This window comes from Pelodiscus sinensis, chromosome 5 (genome assembly GCF_052426305.1).
Source record: "Pelodiscus sinensis isolate ZL-2025 chromosome 5, ASM5242630v1, whole genome shotgun sequence".
NCBI classification, from domain to species: Eukaryota; Metazoa; Chordata; order Testudines; family Trionychidae; genus Pelodiscus; species Pelodiscus sinensis.
Window position 1 is genome coordinate 133,210,933 of NC_143056.1, and position 23,413 is coordinate 133,234,345.

Sequence of the window (23,413 nt, forward strand, 5' to 3'; positions counted from 1 at the left end):
ACACGTGTTCTTCAGCTAAGGAACGATTTCATCACACTAAGATTGTTTCACCCTGATTCTCCCACAGCAGAGTCACAAGTCCCTGTTTGCTGCTCGGATCAGTGTACAGGAGTGTTTGTGGCATGATTAACCTGCCTATCCTTATATGGGTACAGTGTGTGAAACTAATCAAACAAGTGGATTGACCAGCTGTGAACATCTGGCTCTGAGGACCAAGTCCTTTCCTGTGCTGGTGCCTATTAAGAAACTGATTTCCACTTTTCTGCATTTACTTCATTACAGCTAACTTTAGTTTTCCCGAGCCTTCCACCTGCCCACTTCCCTGTAGCTGCCTGATCTCTGCTCAAAGGAGATGGAAGAGGGAAATCATTCGGTGGTGACTGAGTTCATTCTCTTAGGACTGACAGATCGTTCAGAGCTACAGGTCCCTCTGTTTGTGTTGTTCCTACTGATTTATGTTATCACCTTGGTGGGGAATGGGGGGATGATCTTGTTAATCACAATTGACCCCCGACTTCATACCCCCATGTACTATTTCCTCCGGAGTTTGTCTGTTTGTGATCTCTGCTATTCCTCAGTAATTGCCCCTAACATGCTGAAGAATTTCTTAGCTGAGAGGAAAAGCATTTCTTACGAGGCCTGCGCTGTGCAAATGTATTTCTCTGTATTACTTCCAGATGTTGAGTGTCTCTTGCTGGCTGTGATGGCCTATGACCGTTATGTGGCCATCTGTAACCCGCTGCACTATATGGTTACCATGTCCAGCCAGCGCTGTGACCAGCTGGTGGCTGGGGTGTGGGCTGTGGGGTTGGTGGATGCATTTATACTTACGTGTTGTACATTCCATCTGTCATTCTGCCACTCCAACATCATCAGGCATTACTTTTGTGAAATGCCCCCACTGCTGGCACTCTCCTGCTCTGACACCCGCATCAGTGACATTGTGCAGTTGGCTTCTATGTGCTACACTGTAATACTCAGCGTTGTGATCATTCTCCTCTCCTATGTCTATATCTTCACCACCATCCTGCGGATCCGCTCTGCCGAGGGTCGGTACAAAGCCTTCTCCACCTGCGCTTGTCACTTGATCACAGTCGGAGTATTGTATTTCACTATCCTTTTCATGTATTTCCAACCCACCTACAGCTCTTCCACAGACACCGACAAAGTTTCCTCCGTGTTCTACACACTGGTGATCCCCATGTTGAACCCCCTCATCTACAGCCTGAGGAACAGGGAGGTGAAGGACTCCCTAAGGAAAACCATGAACAAACTCCTAACCAGTCCCTGAAACTGTTCATCTCTGTGCTGGCTGAGTGATGGGGAGTGGCAACAGATGAATTCAGTTCCCAGCCCATAGTGATGTCATTTCATATAGCCTGTGGTGGTATTGATCATTATTATGTTGTTATTATACATGTGTCTGTATTGTAACAAGGGATGTGGGTACCTGCTGAGATCAGGGCTGCCTTCATCTATTGCCTCTGGGTGTGTCTAGATAACATGATCTTTTTGAAAAAACTTTACCTGCGTCTAGACTCCCGCCATGTTATTTGGACAGTCAATCGAAAGAACGAGGTGGTTTTGTTGACAGCGGTAAACCTCATTTTACGAGGAAGAACGCCTTTTTCGACAGACATCTGTCCAGAAAAGGTGTGTGTGGACTCAGGGAGCAAGTTCTGACAAAAAAAAAAAAAAGATTCCAGGAAGAAGCCTTGGTGGACAGTCCAGCCTTTACATGTAGAGCACCTCTGTGGTTCCTGGCCGCAGCCTCTTAACGGCACAAGCACCCAGACAGACCTTGCTGTCAGGAAGCCAGCCAGAGCACCTGTGCCTGTTGAGCTATTCATGTCCCAGCCTCAAGGCCCCCCCTGGTGAGGAGAACCCACTCAAGGGCACCAAAAGGCGGGCACCAGCCTGGTCAGGGCCAGAAATTAAAAACCTGCTGGAGCTCTGGTCCCAGGAAGAAGTCCTGCAGACCCTGCAGACACACCGCAGGAACGCAGATGTCTACAAGCACATGGCCCAGGGACTGACCACCAAAGGGCATCACCCCCACACTATGGAGCAAGTCAGGGCCAAGGTAAAAGAGCTGCGGCAGGAATATGCCAGGACCTGGGACCAGAGCTCCCGCTCTGGGGCAGCCCCAGACAGCTGCCCTTACTACCAGGTGTTGGAGCAGATCCTGGGTAGTGGGGAAGCCTAGACCCCACTACGTGTGGTGGAGTCTGGATTACCCCACCACATCGTAGACCGACCCCTCCTGAGGGAGGAAGACCAGGCAGGAGAGGTGGGAGAGCTGCAACAGGAGGAGGAGGAGGAGGAGGCAGAAGGGAGCCTCTCCCAGGAGCTGGTCCTCCAGACCCCAGAGGCCTCCCAGGCGTTCATGGATATTGGGGCGGGAACATCAGGTGAATGCTTTGAGGGGCACCACACCTGGGTGGGTTGGCAAGTGGGAGGCCAGCTAGTCCCATTGCCACTTTGGGGCCCTTGTGAGGCTTTTAGGCTGCTGCCCAACTCACACATGGTGTCACATGTAACACCCCTGAGTCTCCTGTCCAAAGGAGAGCCCCAGACAACCACGGCATGTCCTCAGGGACAGCAGGGGTGCACACAGACATTGATCGCCTCCTTCTCTTTCCCTCCACAGCCGGACCCTCTACCCAACAGGGGAGCAGCATACCTGCCCCACCACCATCCCGAACCCTGGCATGTCTACACGGACCTGATGAGGGAGCATGTAATGGCCCTGCAGGCCCTCAACAGGACCTTCCAGCAGCAGACAGACAGAGGTCGAGTGGCGCACCAGGCTGCTGGATGAGCTAGTCCAACAATGTCATCTGTGCCACAATGCAGGAGGTCTTCGCCTTGCCTGCTCCTGTCACGGACACAGTTCCTCCTGGATGCCAGGCCCCTGCTCCCCCTGCTCCTCCAGCCTCCCCTTCCCCCCAGCCCCTCCAGTCCCTCCTTCCCCCCAGCCCCTCCTGCTCCTGAGCCCTCACAGGCCCAACAGCTGCCTCCCCTCCTCCCCAGGCCAGGACTGGCTCTCACTCCACCTGATCCCACAGCCGTGGCGATGCCAGGACACAGGAAGATGGCAGGATCCTGTGATGAGAGAACCAACGGCCTACTTTAGCTCCCTCCCCCCTCCAGGCTTTCAGTCCCCCTCCCTCCTTCAGGTTTTCAGTCCCCTACCACCCCAGTTAAAGGACATTTCAGTTATGTTACAAAATCTTTATTTTTGACTGACAGATTTACTTTGTTTATAAACAGTTGAACGAGAAAGGTGTTTTCTACACAGGTCATGTATTTTCTGTACTGCTAGTGTTTCTAATAAAAAAAATTCGGTGTACAAAGAAAACTGGGTCTATCTGTCTTCTTAATGGGAAGAGAGTGAGGATTGTGGAGGGAAGGTAGGGGTGGGCCAGGCCAAACTTCGCATGGGGGAGGCCTTGGGGAGAGTCAGTGGGCTCCTTGTGAGAATCTCTCCCTCAGGGCCTCTCAGATTTGGACACCAGCCTGGTGAGCCTGGCATATGGCAGCCGTCCAGAGCTGCTGAAATTGCTTCTCCTCGCCATCAGCACTTCTCCCCCCACCATGGCAGGAAGACCGCCCCTTTCCTCTCCACCAGGTTATGGAGGGTGCAACATGCAGCCACCACCTCCAGGATGTTGCGTTTGACCATCTCCAACCGTGCAAGGAGGCAACGGAACCTCCCTTTCAGCTGGACAAAGGCACATTCCACCTGGATGCGAGCGTGGCTAAGATGCGTGTTGAAAAGCTCCTTGCTCGCGTCCAGGTGGCCGGTGTAGGGCTTCATGAGCCACGGCTTCAGGGGGTAGGCCGCGTCAGCCACTATGCACACCGGCATCTGCACGTCCCAGAGTGCGACGTGTCACTGGGTGAAAAATGTTCCTGCCTGCAAATGTTCCTGCCTGCAGTACAGGTAGGAGTTGCGGAATATGCAACCGACATGAATGTCCATAAAGTATCCCCGGTGATCGACCAGGGCCTGCAGCACCATGGAATAGTAGCCCTTCCTGTTTATAAACTGGGCTGCTTGATGGGGAGGTGCGCGGATTGCGATGTGTGTCCCATCGAGGGCTCCTCCACAGTTTGGGAAGCCAAGGTCATCAAACCCAGCAAGGATGTTGTCCAGGTCCCTGAGACAAACGAGCCTCTTCAGCAGCTCCGCATTGATGGCCCTCACCACCTGCAGCATGAGACAAATAGACAGACAGAAACCAGGGAGTTAGACAGGTTTCCTAAGTGCTTGGGAGGAGAACCTTCCCCCTCTCCCAACCCACACCTCTCCTTCTCAGGACGCCCCCCTCCTCCGCACCACTCCATCACTCCGCATCCCCCCCTTCCTCCAAGTACCACTCCATCCCCCACTCCCTCTTGCCTTTGCCTGGCTGTCTCCTTTTCTCAACCCCCCCCCCCCCACTAATCATGGCCCATGCCCTGAAAGTGACTTACCTCCATCAAAACGGCCCCAACGGTAGACCTCCCCATGCCAAACTGGTGTCCCACAGAGCGGTAGCTGTCGGTGGTGGCCAGTTTCCACAGGGCGATTGCAACCTGCTTCTGCAGAGGGATGGCGGGCCGCAGGTGGGTGTCCTGGTGTTCCAGAGCAGGGGTGAGCCAGGCACACAGCTCCAGGAATGTGGCCTTCCGCATCCGGAAGTCATGGAGCCAGTGTTCATCATCACAGAGCTGCATGACAAGCCAGTCCCACCAGTCCTAACTCGTCTCGTGCCTCCAAATCTGCCTGTCCTCCAAAAAGTTTGGGGGCAAGGACAGAGCTCCTGCATCCTGGAGGAGGGTCTCCTCAGGTCCGGGTCCATATGGGGCAGGAGATTCATGACAGAGTCATGAAGATGCAGCAGAAGCTGCAGCATGGCAACGTGGGAACATCACCTACCCAGGCGCAGTTCAGGCTCCATGGCCAAAAACACGGTGAAAAGCAGAAAAAAACCCTGCCGATAAACTGCTGTGGTGTCCGAGGAAGCAGAGCAACCAGAGCAATCACTGCAGCAGCTTTGCTTTCCCTCTAGGTGGTAGGCAAGTCAGAAGCAGGAGCAGAGCAACGGCTGTCCAGGGGGATCCCTTTGAGCACTTGTCTCTGCAAAGGGCAGGCAGCAGCACCTGGAAATAAAGGCTGCCCCCGTGCCCTGCCAGAAGCACTTCTGGGTGTCTTTTTTTTTCGACAGAGCGTCCGGCAGTCTGGATGCTCTTTTTCAAAAAAGCAGATCGATTTTTCGATCCGCATAATGCAATCTAGACGCTCTTTTTCGACAGAGGCTTTTTCAAAGGCTACTTTCGATAAAGCCTCTGTTGAAAAAGGCGTGCAGTCCAGATGTAGCCTCTGTGTGCACATAAAAACATACATGGGATGTGTTTTGAAAGCAGAGAGCTGACTGAATTAGGAAAAAAGGGGGAGAAAAAATCCTTTTCCTTTTCTTTCTGTTGGTGTTGATTTCATTGGGCAGTTCCAAGGGTGACGTGTGCAATTCCTGTGGGTGAACCAAAGAGAGGTCTTGTCACTTGATTTGTGCCCAGGCACGAGGAGGAGAAAGGGAATTTCCCACACACTGACCTGTATTTTAAGTGAAGGTAACAACAAAACAAGCAACAGGAAGTGCAACATTTGCAAGAGAGAGCACAATGTGTGTGTGCCTCCTCTGTGACACTCTGCACTGAACGGATCACAGATTAGCATGAAAAGTGTGATTTTCTCTACCACGTGGATTAAACAGAAGGAAAAACTTGCATCACACACTCAATATTTATACCACCTCAGCAGGTTTACCACGAGTTCTTCTTCTTACATCTGTTACCAGGTGTTATAGACTCTGATGAATAGGGATTGTGGGTTAGATAGGGCTGAGGGATTGGAAGTGTGGAATGGGTAGAGGTAGGCCAGTAACTGATTTATGAGTTCGCAGGTGGTTACAAAAAAATTAAACAAAAATATTCTGAGCAACCTGATCCACATCTGAATGTTCCCTAAATGTTTGGCCAATTGGATCCCTAGAAAACTTTAAGCAAAGTGGTTCAGGTTGGAGAAGAGGTGACGGTGCTTCTACCCTTGTAGAGTGTCACTCAATAGTCATACGGGATGTGAGAGACACAAGTCAGTCCTCCCTCTGTCTGATGGGGAGAAGCAATTGGACAGTGGATCTTCCACGTTGCTGGACAGCGCCCTAGTGACCTGGCTCTGTTCAGTCCTGGATCTCTCTCTCTGCCAGAGATCCAGATACCTCTTGAGGGGAAGAAGGGAAGTGGCCCAGGGGACAGCAAGGGCTGGTAAAGGCCTGAGGCCAGCGCGTTTTGGGCTGCAGCCTCCACTGAGCCAGAAGCAGCTGATTTGCTGCATCTAGGGCTCTGGGCTGGGGTGGAGTAGAGTGATGGGCCAGCATCCCTCCCTGCCACCCACCTACTGAGTGACACTCCCCCCCTCACTGCTGTCGCAGTTGAACTGCCTGCACTGAACAAGGAGACCCCAAGCCTGTGTGTGTTTGCTTCCCAGCCTGGAACCAGGCCTGGGCTTCCTAAACTGCTGGACTAGTATACTGCCCCACCCTGCCCTAGGGCCAGGGCTCTCCGAAATGATAAACTGTCTGTGTTTCTTTGTTGCCTGAACCAAGGCCTGGACCTGTGAACTAACTATGCTTGTTGCCGGCCCTTACACGGACTGGGTTTGTTTACTGCCCACCCTGTACCAGGACCCAGCTTGCAGTGATAAGAGCAGAAAGAAATACCCCTCAGGCTTGGACTCTGCAACTCTGATAGAAATTGCATCAGTTACTGACACAGGAGGAAAGAGGGAACCAAATTAATCCCCAAGGTATCAGTCCCATGGCTGAGATTCACTGAGCTCATTAATTAGCTGTTGTGTCGCTGAGCTCAGATCTTCCCTGTGGCTTCAGGGTATACATCCCATAGATCACGGATCTCAGTATAAAACTTCCCATTTCCAGAAAAAGTCAGTTTATGTCGATGGAGAAATGCTGGCACGTCTCTCTCTCCTGTCGGTAGGTACGTGCTGTTGTACTGCATCAGAGGCACACTCCCGTAAGGATACAGTGATTGGTGGGCACTGCGTTAAAGACCTACAGCACTAAAAGCATCAGCCCCTGGTCCTACGCATTGATGTAAAGGACCGAGACCTTTGATTGGAAACAATTGACTATCAGGTACTCATAGAAACCGGCACTTTCCTTTTTGTCTCAGCGGTTATATAGCAACTAATGTAAATGACGCTATCAGATGCCACTTAATTATGACAGTGAGAAAGTTTGACCCCAAACCAACATGCCGAGCCACAGCGCTCCCCTTGCCCAAAGAGGGTGGAAGGACCGACACTCATTTTCTCTCACGTGTTCTTCAGCTAAGGAACGATTTCATCACACTAAGATGGTTTCACCCTGATTTTCCCACAGCAGAGTCACAAGTCCCTGTTTGTTGCTTGGATCAGTGTACAGGGGGTTTTTGTGGCATGATTAACCTGCGTGTCCTTATATGGGTACAGTGTGTGCAACTAATCAAACAAGTGGAATGACCATCTGTGAACATCTGGCTCTGAGGATTAAGCCCTTCCCTTCACTGGTGCCTATTAAGAAACTGATTCCCACTTTTCTTCATTACAGCTAAACTTTAGTTTTCCCGAGCCTTCCACCTGTCCTCATCCCTGTAGCTGCCTGATCTAAGCTCAGAGGAGATGGAAGAGGGAAATCACTCGGAGGTGACTGAGTTCATTCTCTCAGGACTGACAGATCGTCCAGACCTGCAGGTCCCCCTGTTTGTGTTGTTCCTACTGATTTACGTTATCACCCTGGTGGGAAATGGGGGGATGATCTTGTTAATCACAATTGACCCCCAACTCCACACTCCAATGTACTTTTTCCTCCGGGGTTTGTCTTTCTGTGATCTCTGCTATTGCTCTGTAAGTGTCCCTGACATGCTGAAGAACTTCATAGCTGAGAGGAAAAGCATTTCTCACTCTGCCTGCGCTGTGCAAACTTTTTTCTCTACCTTACTTTCAGACATTGAGTGTCTCTTGCTGGTTGTGATGGCGTATGACCGTTATGTAGCCATCTGCAACCCGCTGCACTATATGCTCACCATGTCCCGCCAGCGTTGTTACCAGCTGCTGGCTGGGGTGTGCGCTATGGGTTTGATGGATGCACTGATACTTACATGTTCTATATTCCAACTGTCGTTCTGTGGCTCCAACATTGTCAGGCATTACCTGTGTGAAATGCCCCAACTGTTGCTGCTCTCTTGCTCTGACACCCGCATAAGTGACATTGTGCAATTGGCTTCTTTGTGCTGTGTTTTAATAAGCAGCGCTTTGACCATCCTTCTGTCCTATGTCTTCATCATCTCCACCATCCTGCGGATCTACTCTGTCAGAGGCCGGTACAAAGCCTTCTCCACCTGCGCTTGTCACCTGATCACAGTGGGAGTATTCTATTTCACTCTCCTTTTCATGTATTTCCAACTCACCTACAGCTCTCCCACAGACACCGACAAAATAGCCTCTGTGTTCTACACACTGGTGATCCCCATGTTGAACCCCCTCATCTACAGTCTGAGGAACAGGGAGGTTAAGGATGCCCTGAGGAAAACCATGAATAAACTCCTAACTGGTCCCTGAAACTGTGCATCTCTGTCCTGGCTGAGTGATGGGCAGTGGAAAGAGGTGAATTCAGTTCCCATCCCATAGTGATGTCATTTCACACAACCCGTGGTGGTTTTGTCCATTATTATGTTGTTATTATACATGTGTCTGTATTGTAACAAGAGATGCGGGTACCCGCTGAGATCAGCGTTGCATTTGGCTACTGCCTGTGTGTTTGCACATAAAACATAAATCATACATGAGATTTTTTTTAAGCAGAGAGCTGAATGTGTTAGGCAAAAAGGGGACAAATAATCCATTAGCGAAAGAGAGCACAGTGTGTGTGCTTCCTCTGTGACAGTTTGCACTGAACAGGACACAGACTAGCTCGAAAAGTGTGAATTTTCTCTACCATGTGGATTAAACAGAAGGAAACACTTGTATCACACACGCGATAGTTATACCACCTCAGCAAGTTTGCCATGAGTTCTTCCTCTTTCATCTGTTGCCAAGTGTTATAGACTCTGATGAATAGGGATTGTGGGATTGGAAGGAGTCATGGGATTGGGAATATGGAAAAGGGAAGAGCTGGTCAAGTAACTGACTTTTTGAGTTCACAGGTGCTTACAAAAAATTAAAGAAAAATATTTTGAGCAATCTGATCTAAATCTGATTTATGTTATCACTGTGGTGTGGAATGGGGGGATGATCTTGTTAATCACGACTGATGCCCGACTCCACACCCCCATGTACTTTTTCCTCAGGAGTCTGTCTTTCTGTGATCTCTGCTTTTCCTCAGTAATTGCCCCTACAATGCTGCAGATTTTCTTACCTGAGAGGAACAGCATTTCTTACACTGCTTGCGCTGTGCAAATGTTTTTAGCTACCTTTCTTGCAGATATTGAGTGTCTCTTGCTGGCTGTGATGGTGTATGACCATTATGTGGCCATCTGTAACCCACTGCTCTATACGGTCACCATGTCCAGGCAGAGGTGTATCCAGCTGGTGGCTGGGGTGTGTGCTGTGGGGTTGGTGGATGCATTGATACTTATATTTTGTACTTTTCGACCGTCATTCTGCCACTCCAACCTCATCAGACTGTGATATCTCTGCTCTTCAGGCACTTTCTTGCTCTGACACCCAGACCAATGAGATTGTGTCATTTGTTTCTATGTGCTACACTGTAGTGATCAGTGTTATGACCATCCTCCTCTCCCATGTCTATATCATCTCCACCATCGTGCAGATCCGCTCTGCTGAGGACCAGTGCAAAGCCTTCTCCACCTGCGCTTCCCACTTGTGTGTGTGGTGGTCATATTTTATGGCGCTCTCCTTTTTATGTATTTCCGACCCACCTCCAGCTATTCCATGGACACAGACAAAATGACCTCAGTGTTTTACCCGATGGTGATCCCCATGTTGAACCCCCTCATCTACAGCCTGGGGAACAGGGAGGCGAAGGATGCCCTGAGGAAAGCCAGGAACAAACTCTTAACCAATTCTTGCAGTGGAAACAGATGAATTCAGTTCCCAGCCCATAGTGATGTCATTTCACAGAGTCAATGGTTGTATGTTTCATTATTATCTTGTTATGCATGTGTCTGTATTCCAACAAGGGCTGCCGTTCTCCACTGAGATCAGGGCTACATTCCTCTACTGCCTCTGTGTGCACATAAAACTATATGTGATGTGCTTTAAAAGCTGAGGATCTATTGTATTGGGAAAAAAGGGGAAACATCAAATCTCACTCCCTCTTCTTTCTGCTGGTGTTGATTTCATTGGGCAGATCGCAGGATGACATATGTCATTTCTGTGGGTGAACCAAAGGGAGTTGCACACCATCCTTCTACTCTGTAGCCCTTTCTGTGCTCTGTGGGGTTTGTGTCACCTGCTTTGTGCCATAAGCTAGTACCATGTGATCTCCGTTTCACAGAACCAGAGCTGGGGCATAGAGAAAGGAAACGTCTTGCTTCAAAGCTGTAGAAGAGATCTGCAGTTGAGCTAGGAACTAAGCCCCAAATCACACAGGGCCAGACTAGCTAAGGGTATGTCTTCACTACATCGCTATTTCAAATTAACTTATTTCGAATTAGTTAATTCGAAATAAGCTCATTTGAAATAACGCAGCTATACACAAAAACTAATTCGAAATAGTGTTTTTCTAATTTGAAATAGCGCGTCCACACTGAGTGAACCCTGAATCGAGGGGAAGGCTGGCCAGAACCACTGCCAGCAGGGCATCAGGGTCGGATTTAGTGTGTGGGGTTGCTTCTTCAAGCTGTCCGAGGTCTGTGCCAAAAGGGACCCTACCCCCATCCCGGACAGACAGTTCTCAGGTTTCCCTGCTTGCTGGTTTGCTGGTCTACCTTGCTGAGGGACAGCAAACCATTTTTGTCTCTGCGTGCTCTGCTTGCCCTCACTCAGGACACCACGGCATTCTCCAACATAGAGCCAGACCTGCCCCCAAGAACTCTTCTGTGTCTCGTGACATGTTGCCAGCAGCCTGGCTGCACTGTCTGCAGACTGCCATCCGGGAGGACCATCGAGGGGCTGTCAGGATCCAGGGGGTCCTGCGGGAAAGCTTCCACCCTGAGGAACGCTAACAGTTCCCTCAGTCTACCCCACTGGGGGCTTGTGCCCCATTCCTCCTTCTCGTCTTTCCACTTACCCTTCCCTAGCGTCCTCCTTCCTGATGTCAAATAAAATGCACTTTTGTCTCAAAAATACAAACTCTGTATATTTAACAAAACTGCGGGGGGGGGGAGGATGAAACTCTGAAGAGATTGGGAAGGGCGGCGGAAGAGGGAAGGAGAAAGGATGGGAGAGGAGAGGAGGAAAACTTGGAGGAGGGAACTGGAAGGGGAAAAGAAGAGGAAGAAGGGGGAGGGGAATTTCAGCGCTCAGGGGTGGGGGTCTTGCCAGGCCAACTGCCTCCCAGCACCGCAGAGGAGGGGGCCTCGGTGCTCCGGGGGAATGGGGAGGAGGGTGCGGAGGTTGAGGTGGAGGGTGTGGAGATTGAGGAGAAGGGTGTGGGGGTTTAGGAACTTTCAAGAAGGTTTCTATAAATTTGTCATACTTACCTTATTCTTTATACTCAGCCAAAAAGCTCTTTTGTTCAGTGGGTTCTGGGGACTGACTCCTGTACAGGTTTTGGTTTTGAACAACTTGTGGTTACCCGTTGAATTTTGTAGATTTTCCCTAAATCAATTTTCCATATGTTCAGTTCACATACAATAAATTGCCCTCTCTGATTCTTTAAGGGAAGAGGGAGGCACACCACCAGAAGACAGATGGTGGCTGTCACGGAACCGGACAGAAGGTCCAGTTTTGTTAGGGGCCCCCTTCTGGCCTTATCTTTCTAAAATCATTTAGCCACCTAACAAAGGGCCTCCCTTTGCCTTCCCAGTAAGTGGCACTACAGCGGCTATCCATGATATTAATGCCAACAGCAACTTCCAAGCATTTGATGGAGTCTACATTTAAAACTCATTCCTATCATTCTAACACCTGTTTGATCCTTGGCAACACATGAGAGAATCAGATTCCCAGTTTCCAGTTGCCCCAAAGAGGGGGAAATCACCATGAACATGGTGACATTGGGTGGGACGTGACATTTTTTCTGTGTGTTTCACTAGAGAAGTCCCAGGGCTGTTCCATAGGAGAACAAAATACAGGACTATGTAGCACTTTAAAGACTAACAAGATGGTTTATTAGATGATGAGCTTTCGTGGGCCAGACCCACTTCCTCAGATCAAATAGTGGAGGAAAATAGTCACAACCATATATACCAAAGGATACAATTAAAAAAAGTGAACACATATGGAAAGGACAAATCACATTTCAGAACAGAAGGGGGATGCGGGGGGGGGGGGGGGGAGAGAAGGAAGGTAAATGCCTGTGAGTTAATCATATTAGAGGTGGGGAAGGGTAGATGTCTGTGAGTTAATGGTATTAGAGGTGATAATTGGGGAAGCTATCTTTGTAATGGGTAAGGTAGTTGGGGTCTTTGTTCAGCCCCCTGCGGAGAGTGTCGAATTTTAGCATGAATGCCAGTTCAATTCGACACTCTCCGCAGGGGGCTGAACAAAGACCCCAACTACCTTACCCATTAAAAAGATAGCTTCCCCAATTATCACCTCTAATACCATTAACTCACAGACATCTACCCTTCCCCACCTCTAATATGATTAACTCACAGGCATTTACCTTCCTTCCCCCCCCCCCGCATCCCCGTTCTGTTCTGAAATGTGATTTGTCCTTTTCATATGTGTTCACTTTTTTTTAATTGTATCCTTTGGTATATATGGTTGTGACTATTTTCTTCCATTATTTGATCTGAGGAAGTGGGTCTGGCCCACGAAAGCTCATCATCTAATAAACCATCTTGTTAGTCTTTAAAGTGCTACATAGTCCTTAAATAGCTACACCAGACTAACACGGGTACATTTCTATCACTATTCTACATAGGAGAACAGATGGTCATGCTTAAGAGGGGATGGAGTCCAGCCTGGGAGCTGGGCCCATTGCAAAGAAAGGTGGGATGTGGTGCCTGGGGCATCCCTGTTTTATTTCTGAGCTGAAATATTAACTTCTCAGCCAAAAGATTTTTGTCACACCAAACACAGGTCTCACCAAACACAAACTCAGCTCTACACAGGACCCAGCTTGCCATGACATAAGCAGAATGAAATACCCCTCAGGCTTGCATGCTGCAACTCTGATAGAAATTGCATCATTTACTGGCACAGGAGGCAAGAGGGCTCCAAATTTACCCCCAGGGTACCATCTCCATGGCTGAGGTTCACTGAGCTCATTAATTAGCTGTTGTGTCTCTGAGCTCAGGTATTCCCAGTGACTTCAGAGATCCTGTTCCACAGATCACGGATCTCATATAAACCCTCCCAATTGCACAAAGACTCAGTTTCTGTCGATGGAGAAACACCGCCACGTCTCTCTCTCGTGTCCGTAGGTACGTGCTGTTGTACTGCATCAGAGGCACACACCCGTACGGATACCGTGATTGGTGGGCACTGCATTGAAGACCTACAGCACTAAAAGCTTCAGTCCCAGGTCCAACCCATTGACCTAAAGGAACAAGACCTTTAGTTGGAAGCAATTGACTATTAGGTACAGAAGCCGGCGCCCTGCTGTGTGTCTCAGGGGTTTCATAGCGACTAATGTAAATGCCGCTATCAGATGCCAAAGAGCTTAATTATGACAGTGAGCAAGTTTCACCCCAAAGCGACATGCCGAGCCACAGAGCTCCTCTTGCCCAAAGAGGGTGGAAGGACCGACACTCGTTTTCTCTCACGTGTTCTTCAGCTAAGGAATGATCCCATCACACTAAGATGGTTTCACACTGATTCTCCCACAGCAGAGTCACAAATCCCTGTCTGCTGCTTGGATCAGTGACCAGCAGTGTTTGTGGCATGATTAACCTGCGTGTCCTTGTATAGGTACAGTGTGTGAAACTGATCAAACAGGTGGAATGGCCAGCTGTGGACATCTGGCTCTGTGGACTGAGCCCTTCCCTGCGCTGGTGCCTATTAAGAAACTGATTTCCTCTTTTCTTCATTACAGCCAAGCTTTTGTCTTCCCGAGCCTTCCACTTGCCCACATCCTTGTAGCTGCCTGATCTCTGCTCAGAGGAGATGGAAGAGGGAAATCACTCGGAAGTGACTGAGTTCGTTCTCTCAGGACTGACACATCGTCCAGAGCTGCAGGCTCCCCTGTTTGTGTTGTTCCTACTGATTTACGTTATCACCCTGGTGGGAAATGGGGGGATGATCTTGTTAATCACAATTGACTCCCAACTCCACACCCCTATGTACTTTCTCCTCCGGAGTTTGTCTTTCTGTGATCTCTGCTATTCCTCAGTAATTGCCCCTAACATGCTGAAGAATTTCTTAGCTGAGAGGAAAAGCATTTCTCACTCTGCCTGCGCTGTGCAAACTTTTTTCTCTACCTTACTTTCAGACATTGAGTGCCTCTTGCTGGTTGTGATGTCATATGACCGTTACATGGCCATCTGTAACCCGCTGCGCTATATGCTCACCATGTCCCGCCAGCGTTGTTACCAGCTGGTGGCTGGGGTGTGCGCTGTGGGTTTGGTGGATGCACTGACACTTACGTGTTGTACATTCCGGTTGTTGTTCTGCCACTCCAACATCATCGCGCATTACTTTTGTGAATTACCCCCACTACTAGTGCTATCCTGCTCTAACACCCGCATCAGTGACATTGTGCAATTGGCTTCTATATGCTGTGTTTTAATAACCAGTGCTGTGACCATCGTTTTGTCCTATGTCTTCATCATCTCCACCATCCTGCGGATCTCCTCAGCCGAGGGCCGGTACAAAGCCTTCTCCACCTGCTCTTGTCATCTGATCACAGTGGGAATATTCTATTTCACTATCCTTTTCACATATTTCCAACCCACCTACAGCTCTCCCAAAGACACCGACAAAATAGCCTCAGTGTTCTACACACTGGTGATCCCCATGTTGAACCCCCTCATCTACAGCCTGAGGAACAGGGAGGTGAAGGATGCCCTGAGGAAAGCCATGAATAAACTCCTAACTAGCTGCTGAAACTGTTCATCTCTGTGCTGGTTGAGTGACGTGCAGTTGAAAGAGGTGAATTCAGTTCCCATCCCATAGTGATGTCATTTCAAAAAACCCGTGGTGGTATTGTTCATTATTATGTTGTTATTATACGTGTCTGTATAAGGGATGTGGGTACCCACTGAGATTAGGGCTGCATTCGGCTCCTGCCTGTGAGTGCACATAAAACAAACACGGGATGTTTTTTGAAAGCAGATAGCTTACTGCGTTAGGCAAAAAGGGGGACAATTAATCCATTTCCCTCTTCTTTCTTCTGCTGTTGATTTCACTGAGCAGTTCCAAGGGTGACGTGTTCAATTACTATGGGAGAAGCAAAGGGAGTTTTTGTCACCTGTTTTGTTCCCAGGCACGAGTCAGAGAAGGGGGATTTCCATTACACTCACCTGTATTTTAAGTGAAGGTAACAATGAAACAGGCAACAGAAAGTGTAAACTTTGCAAGAGAGAGCACAGTGTGTGCACCTCCTCTGTGACAGTCTGAACTGAACAGAAAATAGAATACAGATAGCATGAAAAGTGAATTTTTTCTACTATATCGATTAAACAGAATGAAGAACTTGCATCAGAGGCACAATACTTATACTAGCTTTGCAGGTTTGCCATGGGTTCTTCTTCTTTCATCTGTTGCCAGGTGTTATAGACTCTGATGAATAGGGATTGCGGGATTGGAAGGAGTCATGGGATTGGGAATATAGAAAGTGGAAAAGCTGGTCAAATAACTGATTTTTTGAGTTCACAGGTGGTTACAAAAAAATGAACAAAAATATTTTGAGCAATCTGATCCACATCTGAATGCTCCCTAAGAGTGTGTTTACACTACATAAGCGGCGAGGAGTCCTGTGGCACCTTATATACTAACTGAAGTGTAGGAGCATAAGCTTTCGTGGGCAAAGACCCACTTCAAATATGACATGCATCTGACGAAGTGGGTCTTTGCCCACGAAAGCTTATGCTCCTACACTTCAGTTAGTCTATAAGGTGCCACAGGACTCCTCGCCGCTTTTGCAGATTCAGACTAACACAGCTACCCCTCTGATATATTACACTACATGATTCTGTCGATGAAGCTTACAGGATCTGTCGATGAAGGGTTCTGGTGTCGGCACATCCCTGTCTAAACTGTCGCACTGTGCTGACGGAGAGCTGATCGGTACAGCACGGTGGCCATTTTTATTTAAATGAAGCAGTGATTATTTAAATGTAGGGTAGTTTAGACTTACCCTAAATGTTTGGCCAATTGGATCCCTAGAAAACTTTAAGCAAAGTGGTTCAGGTTGGAGAAGAGGTGACAGTATTCTTCCCTTCTAGAGTTTCAGTCAATATTTCTGTGGGCTGTGGGAGACACAGGTCAGTCCTTCCTCCTTCAGATGGGGAGAAGCAATTGGATAGTGGGTCTTCCATGTTGCCAGACAGCTCCCTGGTGACCTGGCTCTGTTCAATCCTGGATCTCTCTCAGGGCTGGTCTACGTTAATCCCACACTGCTTCAGGTCAATGACACTTACATCATATGGAGGCATGCACGCTCTTCTAGGGCAAGGGGAAGAGTTACATCACTGATCTGTGAAGCCTTTGAATATCAAAGCCGTTTCTGTAGCATGGCTCCCCACTCAAGAAATGGGGGGAGGGTCTTAGCATCTATAGGTAACACTACAGAACAGATTAGATGCTCTGCAGGTTTGCTGATGATCACAGGAAAGAGAAACTGATTCTTCATTCTTAGGCTCCCCTGTCCTTTTCTGCACCATCAATAAAAAATTTTTTAGAAATGACCATTTGTGTTTGCAACATTATTTTTACATTCCATGCTGATTGAGGACAGTCCTTGAAAAATGAAGGAATTGTTGAAAAGGAGAAAATTTCTCTGGCCTCACTTCATGGTTTCTGGCTAGGTGGGTCGTTACGACCAGGTGCTGCCCACCAAGACTTTGGGAGAGGGGACTTCACCTCAGGGACAGTGGGCTGCCACTCCAACCTACTTCACACATGAAGCAACGCCTGCCCGACCTGCTACACTCACTACAGTAAGGGTGTATCTAGACTACAGGGTTTTGCTAACAAAAGTGGATTTTTTTCAACAAAACTGTACCTGTGACTACAGTACCGCCAAGTTCTGTCGACATAACATCGACGGAACTCGACAGTTTTGTCGAAAGCGGTAAACCTCATTCTATGAGGAATAACGCCTTTTGTTGACAGAGTTCTGTCGACAGAAGGCATTCTTGCATCTACACTGTCCTTTGCTACTACACTCTCATGTCGACAAAAAGCTTGATTTGTCAACAGAACTGGATGTAGTCTAGACGCTCTTTGTCGACAGAAGATTTGTCGACAGTATCTGTCGACGAAGCCTCTGTTGACAAACGCCTGTAGTCTAGATGTACCCCTGGGCTTCAGCTGAGTTTGCAAACCAGCCCCCACTGGGAGCTGTCCAAGGTACCGCTGCCTTCCCAGTCCATCCCTGGGGCTGCCTGGCTTGAGCTCCACATAGGAACTGCCAGGCCCTGACCCCGCAGCTTCTTTATACTGGTCCCTGATTGGCTGCAGCAGAAGCAGCCACTCTAGTGTACCTGGAGGACCTCTCCTCTGCTCTTTGCTCCAGGGGCAGTGTGGCAGTTCCACAAGTCTCCAACGGGGGCCATAAGGCCTAGTCCCCTTACCACAGGGGCCAAGTCAGGGCACACACTCCCACAAATCTCCACTATTGTGTGCAGCTCCTACACCAGTGTGTGCCCCTGTATCGGTGTGTCAGGCCGACCATGTCTGGAAATTGGCATTTTTCTTCCTTTGATTCCAAACCAGGGGCTAAGGCTGCCTGGACATTTTTTTAAACTGGTTTTTGGTGGGAAATTGGATTTTCATTTCAACTGGTTTTCCATGGCATGTCTTTCATCAAAAAAGCACATCCCATTCTCACCACAGGGAGACTCTAGGGAAGTCTCAGGGCAGTTCCACACCAGGACAGACCATCATGCACCAGAGGGGATGAAGACCAGCCTGGGAGCCCAGACCATGGCAGAGAAGGGTGGGACGTGGTCCCTGGGGCATCCCTGTGTGTTTTGTTTCTGAGCTGAAATGTTAAGTTTTCAGCTGAAAGATGTGGGCCTCCACAAACACACCCTTTCTGGGTCACTCTACACAGGACCCAGCTTGCAGTGACAAGAGCAGAATGAAATATCCCTCAGGCTTGGACTCAGTTAGTGATGCAATTTCTTTCAAAGTTACAAACACAGGAGGAAAGAAAGTGCCAAATTAATTCCCAGGGTATCGGCTGTATGGTGGACATTCCCTGAGCTCGTTAATCTGTTGTTGTGCTTCTCTGAGCTGAGGTATTCCCAGTGGTTCCAAGGATCTTGTCCCATAGATCACAGATCTCAGAATAAAACATCCCAATTGCACCAAAGTGTGAGGTTCTATCGATGGAGAAACGCCGCCACGTCTCTCTCTGCTGTCAGCAGGTACGTGCTCTTGTCCTGCATCAGTCAGACACCCACAGAGACAGCATGGTGATAGGCAGGTACTGAACTGAAGTCCTTCCCCACTAAAAACCTCAGGCCCAGTTTCTCTGATTGAGCTAAAGGAATGAGGAATTTGGTTGGAAAAAATTGACTATAAGGTACTCACAGAAGCCGGCACTTTCTTTTATGTCTCAGGGTTATCACAGAGCGTAATGAAAATGCCATTATCAGATACCAGAAAGCTTAATTAGACCAGCACACAAGGTTTTCCTCAAACGCACATGCAGAACCACAGAGCTCCCCTTGCCCAAAGCGAGTACAGAGATTGACACTCGTTTACTCTCACCCCTTCTTGAACTAAGGATGGATTCCATCACACTGAGATGGTTTCTCCCTGGTTCTCACAGCAGTCACAGGTCCCTGTTTGCTGCTCGCAGCCGTTAACAGGACCGTCTGTGTGTGGGATGATAAGCAAATGAGTTCTTCTATGTGTGCTGTGTATGAAATTGAACAAAGAAGTGGAATAATCAGCTGTGAACATCTGGATATTTTGAATTAAGCCCTTCCCTGAGCTGGTACGGGTGCTTATTAAGAAACTGAACTCCATTTTTCTTCACTTACATCATTACAGACAAGGGATAGGTTCCCCGAGCCATCCACCTGCCCACATCCCTGTAGCTGCTGGATCTCATCTCAGAGGAGATGGAAGAGGGAAATCACTCAGAGGCGACTGAGTTCATTCTCTCAGGACTGACAGATCATCCGGAGTTGCAGGCCCCTCTGTTTGTGTTGTTCCTTCTGATTTATGTTATCACTGTGGTGTGGAATGGAGGGATGGTCTTGTTAATCACGACTGATGCCCGACTCCACACCCCCATGTACTTTTTCCTCAGTAACTTGTCTTTCTGTGATCTCTGCTATTCCTCAGTAATTTCCCCTACAATGCTGCAGAATTTCTTACCTGAGAGGAACAGCATTTCTTATACTGCTTGCGCTGTGCAAATGTTTTTAACCATCTTTCTTGCAGATGTTGAGTGTCTCTTGCTGGCTGTGATGGCGTATGACCGTTATGTGGCCATCTGTAACCCGCTGCTCTATACGGTCACCATGTCCAGGCAGCGGTGTAACCAGATGGTTTCTGGGGTGTGTGCTGTGGGGTTGGTGGATGCATTGATACTTATATGTTTTACTTTTCGACTGTCATTCTGCCGCTCCAATCTCATCAGGCATTTCTACTGTGATATCTCTGCTCTGATGGCACTTTCTTGCTCTGACACCCGCACCAATGAGATTGTGTTATTTGTTTCTATGTGCTACACTGTAGTGATCAGTGTTGTGACCATCCTCCTCTCCTATGTCTGTATCATCTCCACCATCCTGCAGATCCACTCTGTTGAGGGCCAGTGCAAAGCCTTCTCCACCTGCGCTTCCCACTTGTGTGCAGTGGTCATATTTTATGGCGCTCTCCTTTTTATGTATTTCCGACCCACCTCCAGCTATTCCATGGACACAGACAAAATAACCTCAGTGTTTTACACTCTGCTGATCCCCATGTTGAACCCCCTCATCTACAGCCTGAGGAACAGGGAGGTGAAGGACGTCCTGAGGAAAGCCATGAATAAATTCTTAACCAATTCTTGAATCTGTTCATCTCACTTCTGGTTGAATGATGGGGAATGGAAACAGATGAATTGAGTTCCCAGCCCATAGTGATGTCATTCACAGTCAAGGGTTGTATGTTTCATTATTATCTTGTTAAGCATGTGTCTGTATTCCAACAAGGGGTGCCGTTCTCCACTGAGATCAGGGCTACATTCATCTACTTCCTCTGTGTGCACATAAAACTATATGTGATATTCTTTAAAAGCTGGGAGTCTATTGTCTTGGGAAAAGAAGGGACACATCAAATCTCACTCCCTCTTCTTTCTGTTGGTGTTCATTTTCATTGGGTAGATCGCAGGATGATATTTGTCATTTCTGTGGGTGAACCAAAGGGAGTTACACACCATCCTTCTACTCTGCAGCCCTTTCTGTGCTCTGTGGGGTTTGTGTCACCTGCTTCGTGTCCACGCACAAGGCAGAGAAAGATGATTTCTATTACTAGGGCAATGGGAGAGTTATGTCACTGATGTGTAGCACCTTTGAATTTCAAAGTCCTTTCTATAGCTTGTTACCCAGACCTGGGTATCTTAGCATCTGTTGATAACATTATAGAACTGATAAGATGCTCCAGTGTTTGCTGATGCCCATGGGAAAGGGAAATAGATTCTGCACTCCTGGGCTCCCCTGTCATTTTCTGTACCATCAGCACAAATTGTTTTTTAAATGACCATTTGTGTTTGCAACTTTATTTTAACTTCCCTTGTTCAATGTGCATGGTCCTTGAAAAATTCAGGAATTGTTGGAAAGAAGAAAATCTGTCAGTCTGAACAAGACGTAGTTGCATCTTCTCAGTCACACTGTTCAGAGGGAGCAAGTTCAAAAGTATTCACAAATTCAGGGTGCCTATGGACAGGTATGAAAATGTGGATCTTAAATTCTTTCTGCGTCCCTTTGCCATTCTCTGGGTGGGAGTAACCAGACATGCCTGCCTTATTACGGGGTGTTTGAACTTCTTTCTGTGGCTCTCATCGACATAACAGTGCTGAGTGCCTCACAAATTTCATTGTATTCATGGCCACATCTTCCACATAAGCTAGTACCATGTGATCTCCATTTCACAGAACCAGAGCTGGGGCACAGAGAAAGGAAATGTCTTGCTTCAATGCTGTAGAAGAGATCTGCAGTTGAGCTAGTAACTAAGCCCCAAATCACACAGGGCTAGACTAGCTAAGGGTATGTCTACACTACAGCGCTAACAGTCTCCCCGGTCTGCTCCACTGGGGGCTTCTGACCCATTCCTCCCTCTCATCCTTTCATTTACCCTTCCCTAGCCTCCACTTCCTGATGTCAAATAAAATGCACTTTTGTCTCAAAAATATAAACTCTGTATATTTAACAAAACTGGGTGGGGGATCAAACTGGAGAGATTGGGAAGGGCGGTGGGAGAGGGGAGGTGAAAGAGTGAGAGAGGGGAGGGGAAAACTTGGAGGAGGGAGCTGGAAGGGGGAAGCAAGGGGAAGAAGGGGGAGGGGAATCTCGGTTCTCAGAGGTGGAGGTCTCATCCTGCCAACTGGCTTCCAGCACTGCAGGGGAGGGGGCCTCGGTGCCCTCAGAGGGATGGGGATGAGGGTGGAGGATGTGGAGATTGAGGAGGAGGGTGTGGAGATTGAGGAGGAAGAGGTGGGGAGGGGCAGGAATGGGAGGAGGAACAGTAGCTGGGGGGGCAGCAGGCACAGGACTGGCACCAGGCAGCACATTCTGCACCAGGGTCTGCAGATGGTGACAGACGGCATGACCGTGGGCAAGCAGCTCCCGCTGGGTGGGAGAGGGGAGGTGAAAGGGCAGTGAAAGGGTGGGAGAGGGGAGGGGAAAACTTGGAGGAGGCTGTTCAGGAAGGTGCTGGATGATAAAGGACACACATTTCATTCAGCACTACGCCCTGTGATCTATCAGTTGGTGCTGTTGTGTTGAAAAGCAGCATGTGAATTTGTTCTTCATGAAGCTGCAAGAGATAGAGCCCAGAGACTTAGGTGGGAATTATTTGCACACATGTTAAGGGATTTTCCACAAATTACCCAGTTTGGGAAGAGTAGTGTTGGGGGCAGAATCCAAATCTTATGTACAAGGGTCTGGTGCTCAGAACACTCAGAACACTCCACAGATGGGAAGCACAGAATTTTCCACTCCTTCACTTCCCACTTGCCGGTCAACACCACATACTAGAGCCGTGATCTGTGTATCTTGGGCAGCCGAACTCTAAACACACATGGGATCAGGTCTCTGATCTGTACAATGGTGACTCCCAGTGATGTACCCCTCGATCAACAGCTTGCGGAACAAGGCCGCTTGAAAAAGACATAGAAAAGAGATCCCCCCCATAGGGAGCAAAGGGTGAAACCTTCTGATGAGTGAATCCCGGTGTCAGCAGGAAAACAACACTGACTCCTTCTGAAGATGTTCTCATCACCTGGCAGTTTGGTCTCTCGGGTTAGAGCCACGTACTGCCATGGGGATGTGGTGGGCCCTGTAGCCAGGACGCAATTGTGTGCAGGGAGCAGAGTTTTCAGTTTCTTCTTGCTGCGTGTGGATTGGGAACCAGAAAAATGCAATGCACAAACGGAGGCAGTGGAATGGATGGCGGTCGCAGGAGCACAATTTGTGACTTGTGGGTGATTTTCACGTCAGTGTAAATGTGCAGTTTGGGGTGAATCTGCTCTCCATTTTGCAGCCTGCCCTGAGCGTGGCTTAGCCCATGGAGGCTGTCCCAGGAGCCTACAGCCCACAGGAAACAAAGGGACCAGGAGGAGGAGTTAGGAACTTCCGAAAGGAATCCTGGGCACAGTGCTTCCTGGGGGCATATTTGCAGTGACAGGCATGGGGGTTTCTGAGTCTATTGCTCGTAGTTTCTCCTGATGCTTAGGGGACATGGTTTTGTCTACATTCCTTGCCAAAGAATATAACTGACTTGTAGTATCACATTTCCTCCTAATGCCATCAATCCTCCAATACCTCCTCAGTGGACACCACTTAAAAGAAGGGGGGAACCAGTCTGCCCTGTAGCACTGAGTAATACCTGGGATCATTTTTCTACTGCAGTGACAAAGGG

At 48.6% G+C, this 23,413-nt stretch overlaps 2 protein-coding genes across 2 annotated transcripts; both read left to right on the top strand.

Annotated features, from left to right (window-relative positions):
* Positions 1 to 352: 352 nt before the first annotated feature.
* LOC102449095 (olfactory receptor 5AR1-like) lies at positions 353 to 1,291 on the top strand. The gene has a single exon (XM_006136542.4). The coding sequence runs from the start codon at positions 353 to 355 to the stop codon at positions 1,289 to 1,291; it is 939 nt and encodes a 312-aa protein (XP_006136604.3).
* Positions 1,292 to 19,407: 18,116 nt separating this feature from the next.
* On the top strand, positions 19,408 to 20,346 carry LOC102450061 (olfactory receptor 8U9-like). The gene has a single exon (XM_006136545.4). The coding sequence runs from the start codon at positions 19,408 to 19,410 to the stop codon at positions 20,344 to 20,346; it is 939 nt and encodes a 312-aa protein (XP_006136607.4).
* Positions 20,347 to 23,413: the final 3,067 nt, after the last annotated feature.

Bases quoted from the DNA above. Each gene is read 5' to 3' on its own strand.
- LOC102450061 (XM_006136545.4), top strand. From the start codon at position 19,408: ATGGAAGAGGGAAATCACTCAGAGGCGACTGAGTTCATTCTCTCAGGA.
- LOC102449095 (XM_006136542.4), top strand. From the start codon at position 353: ATGGAAGAGGGAAATCATTCGGTGGTGACTGAGTTCATTCTCTTAGGA.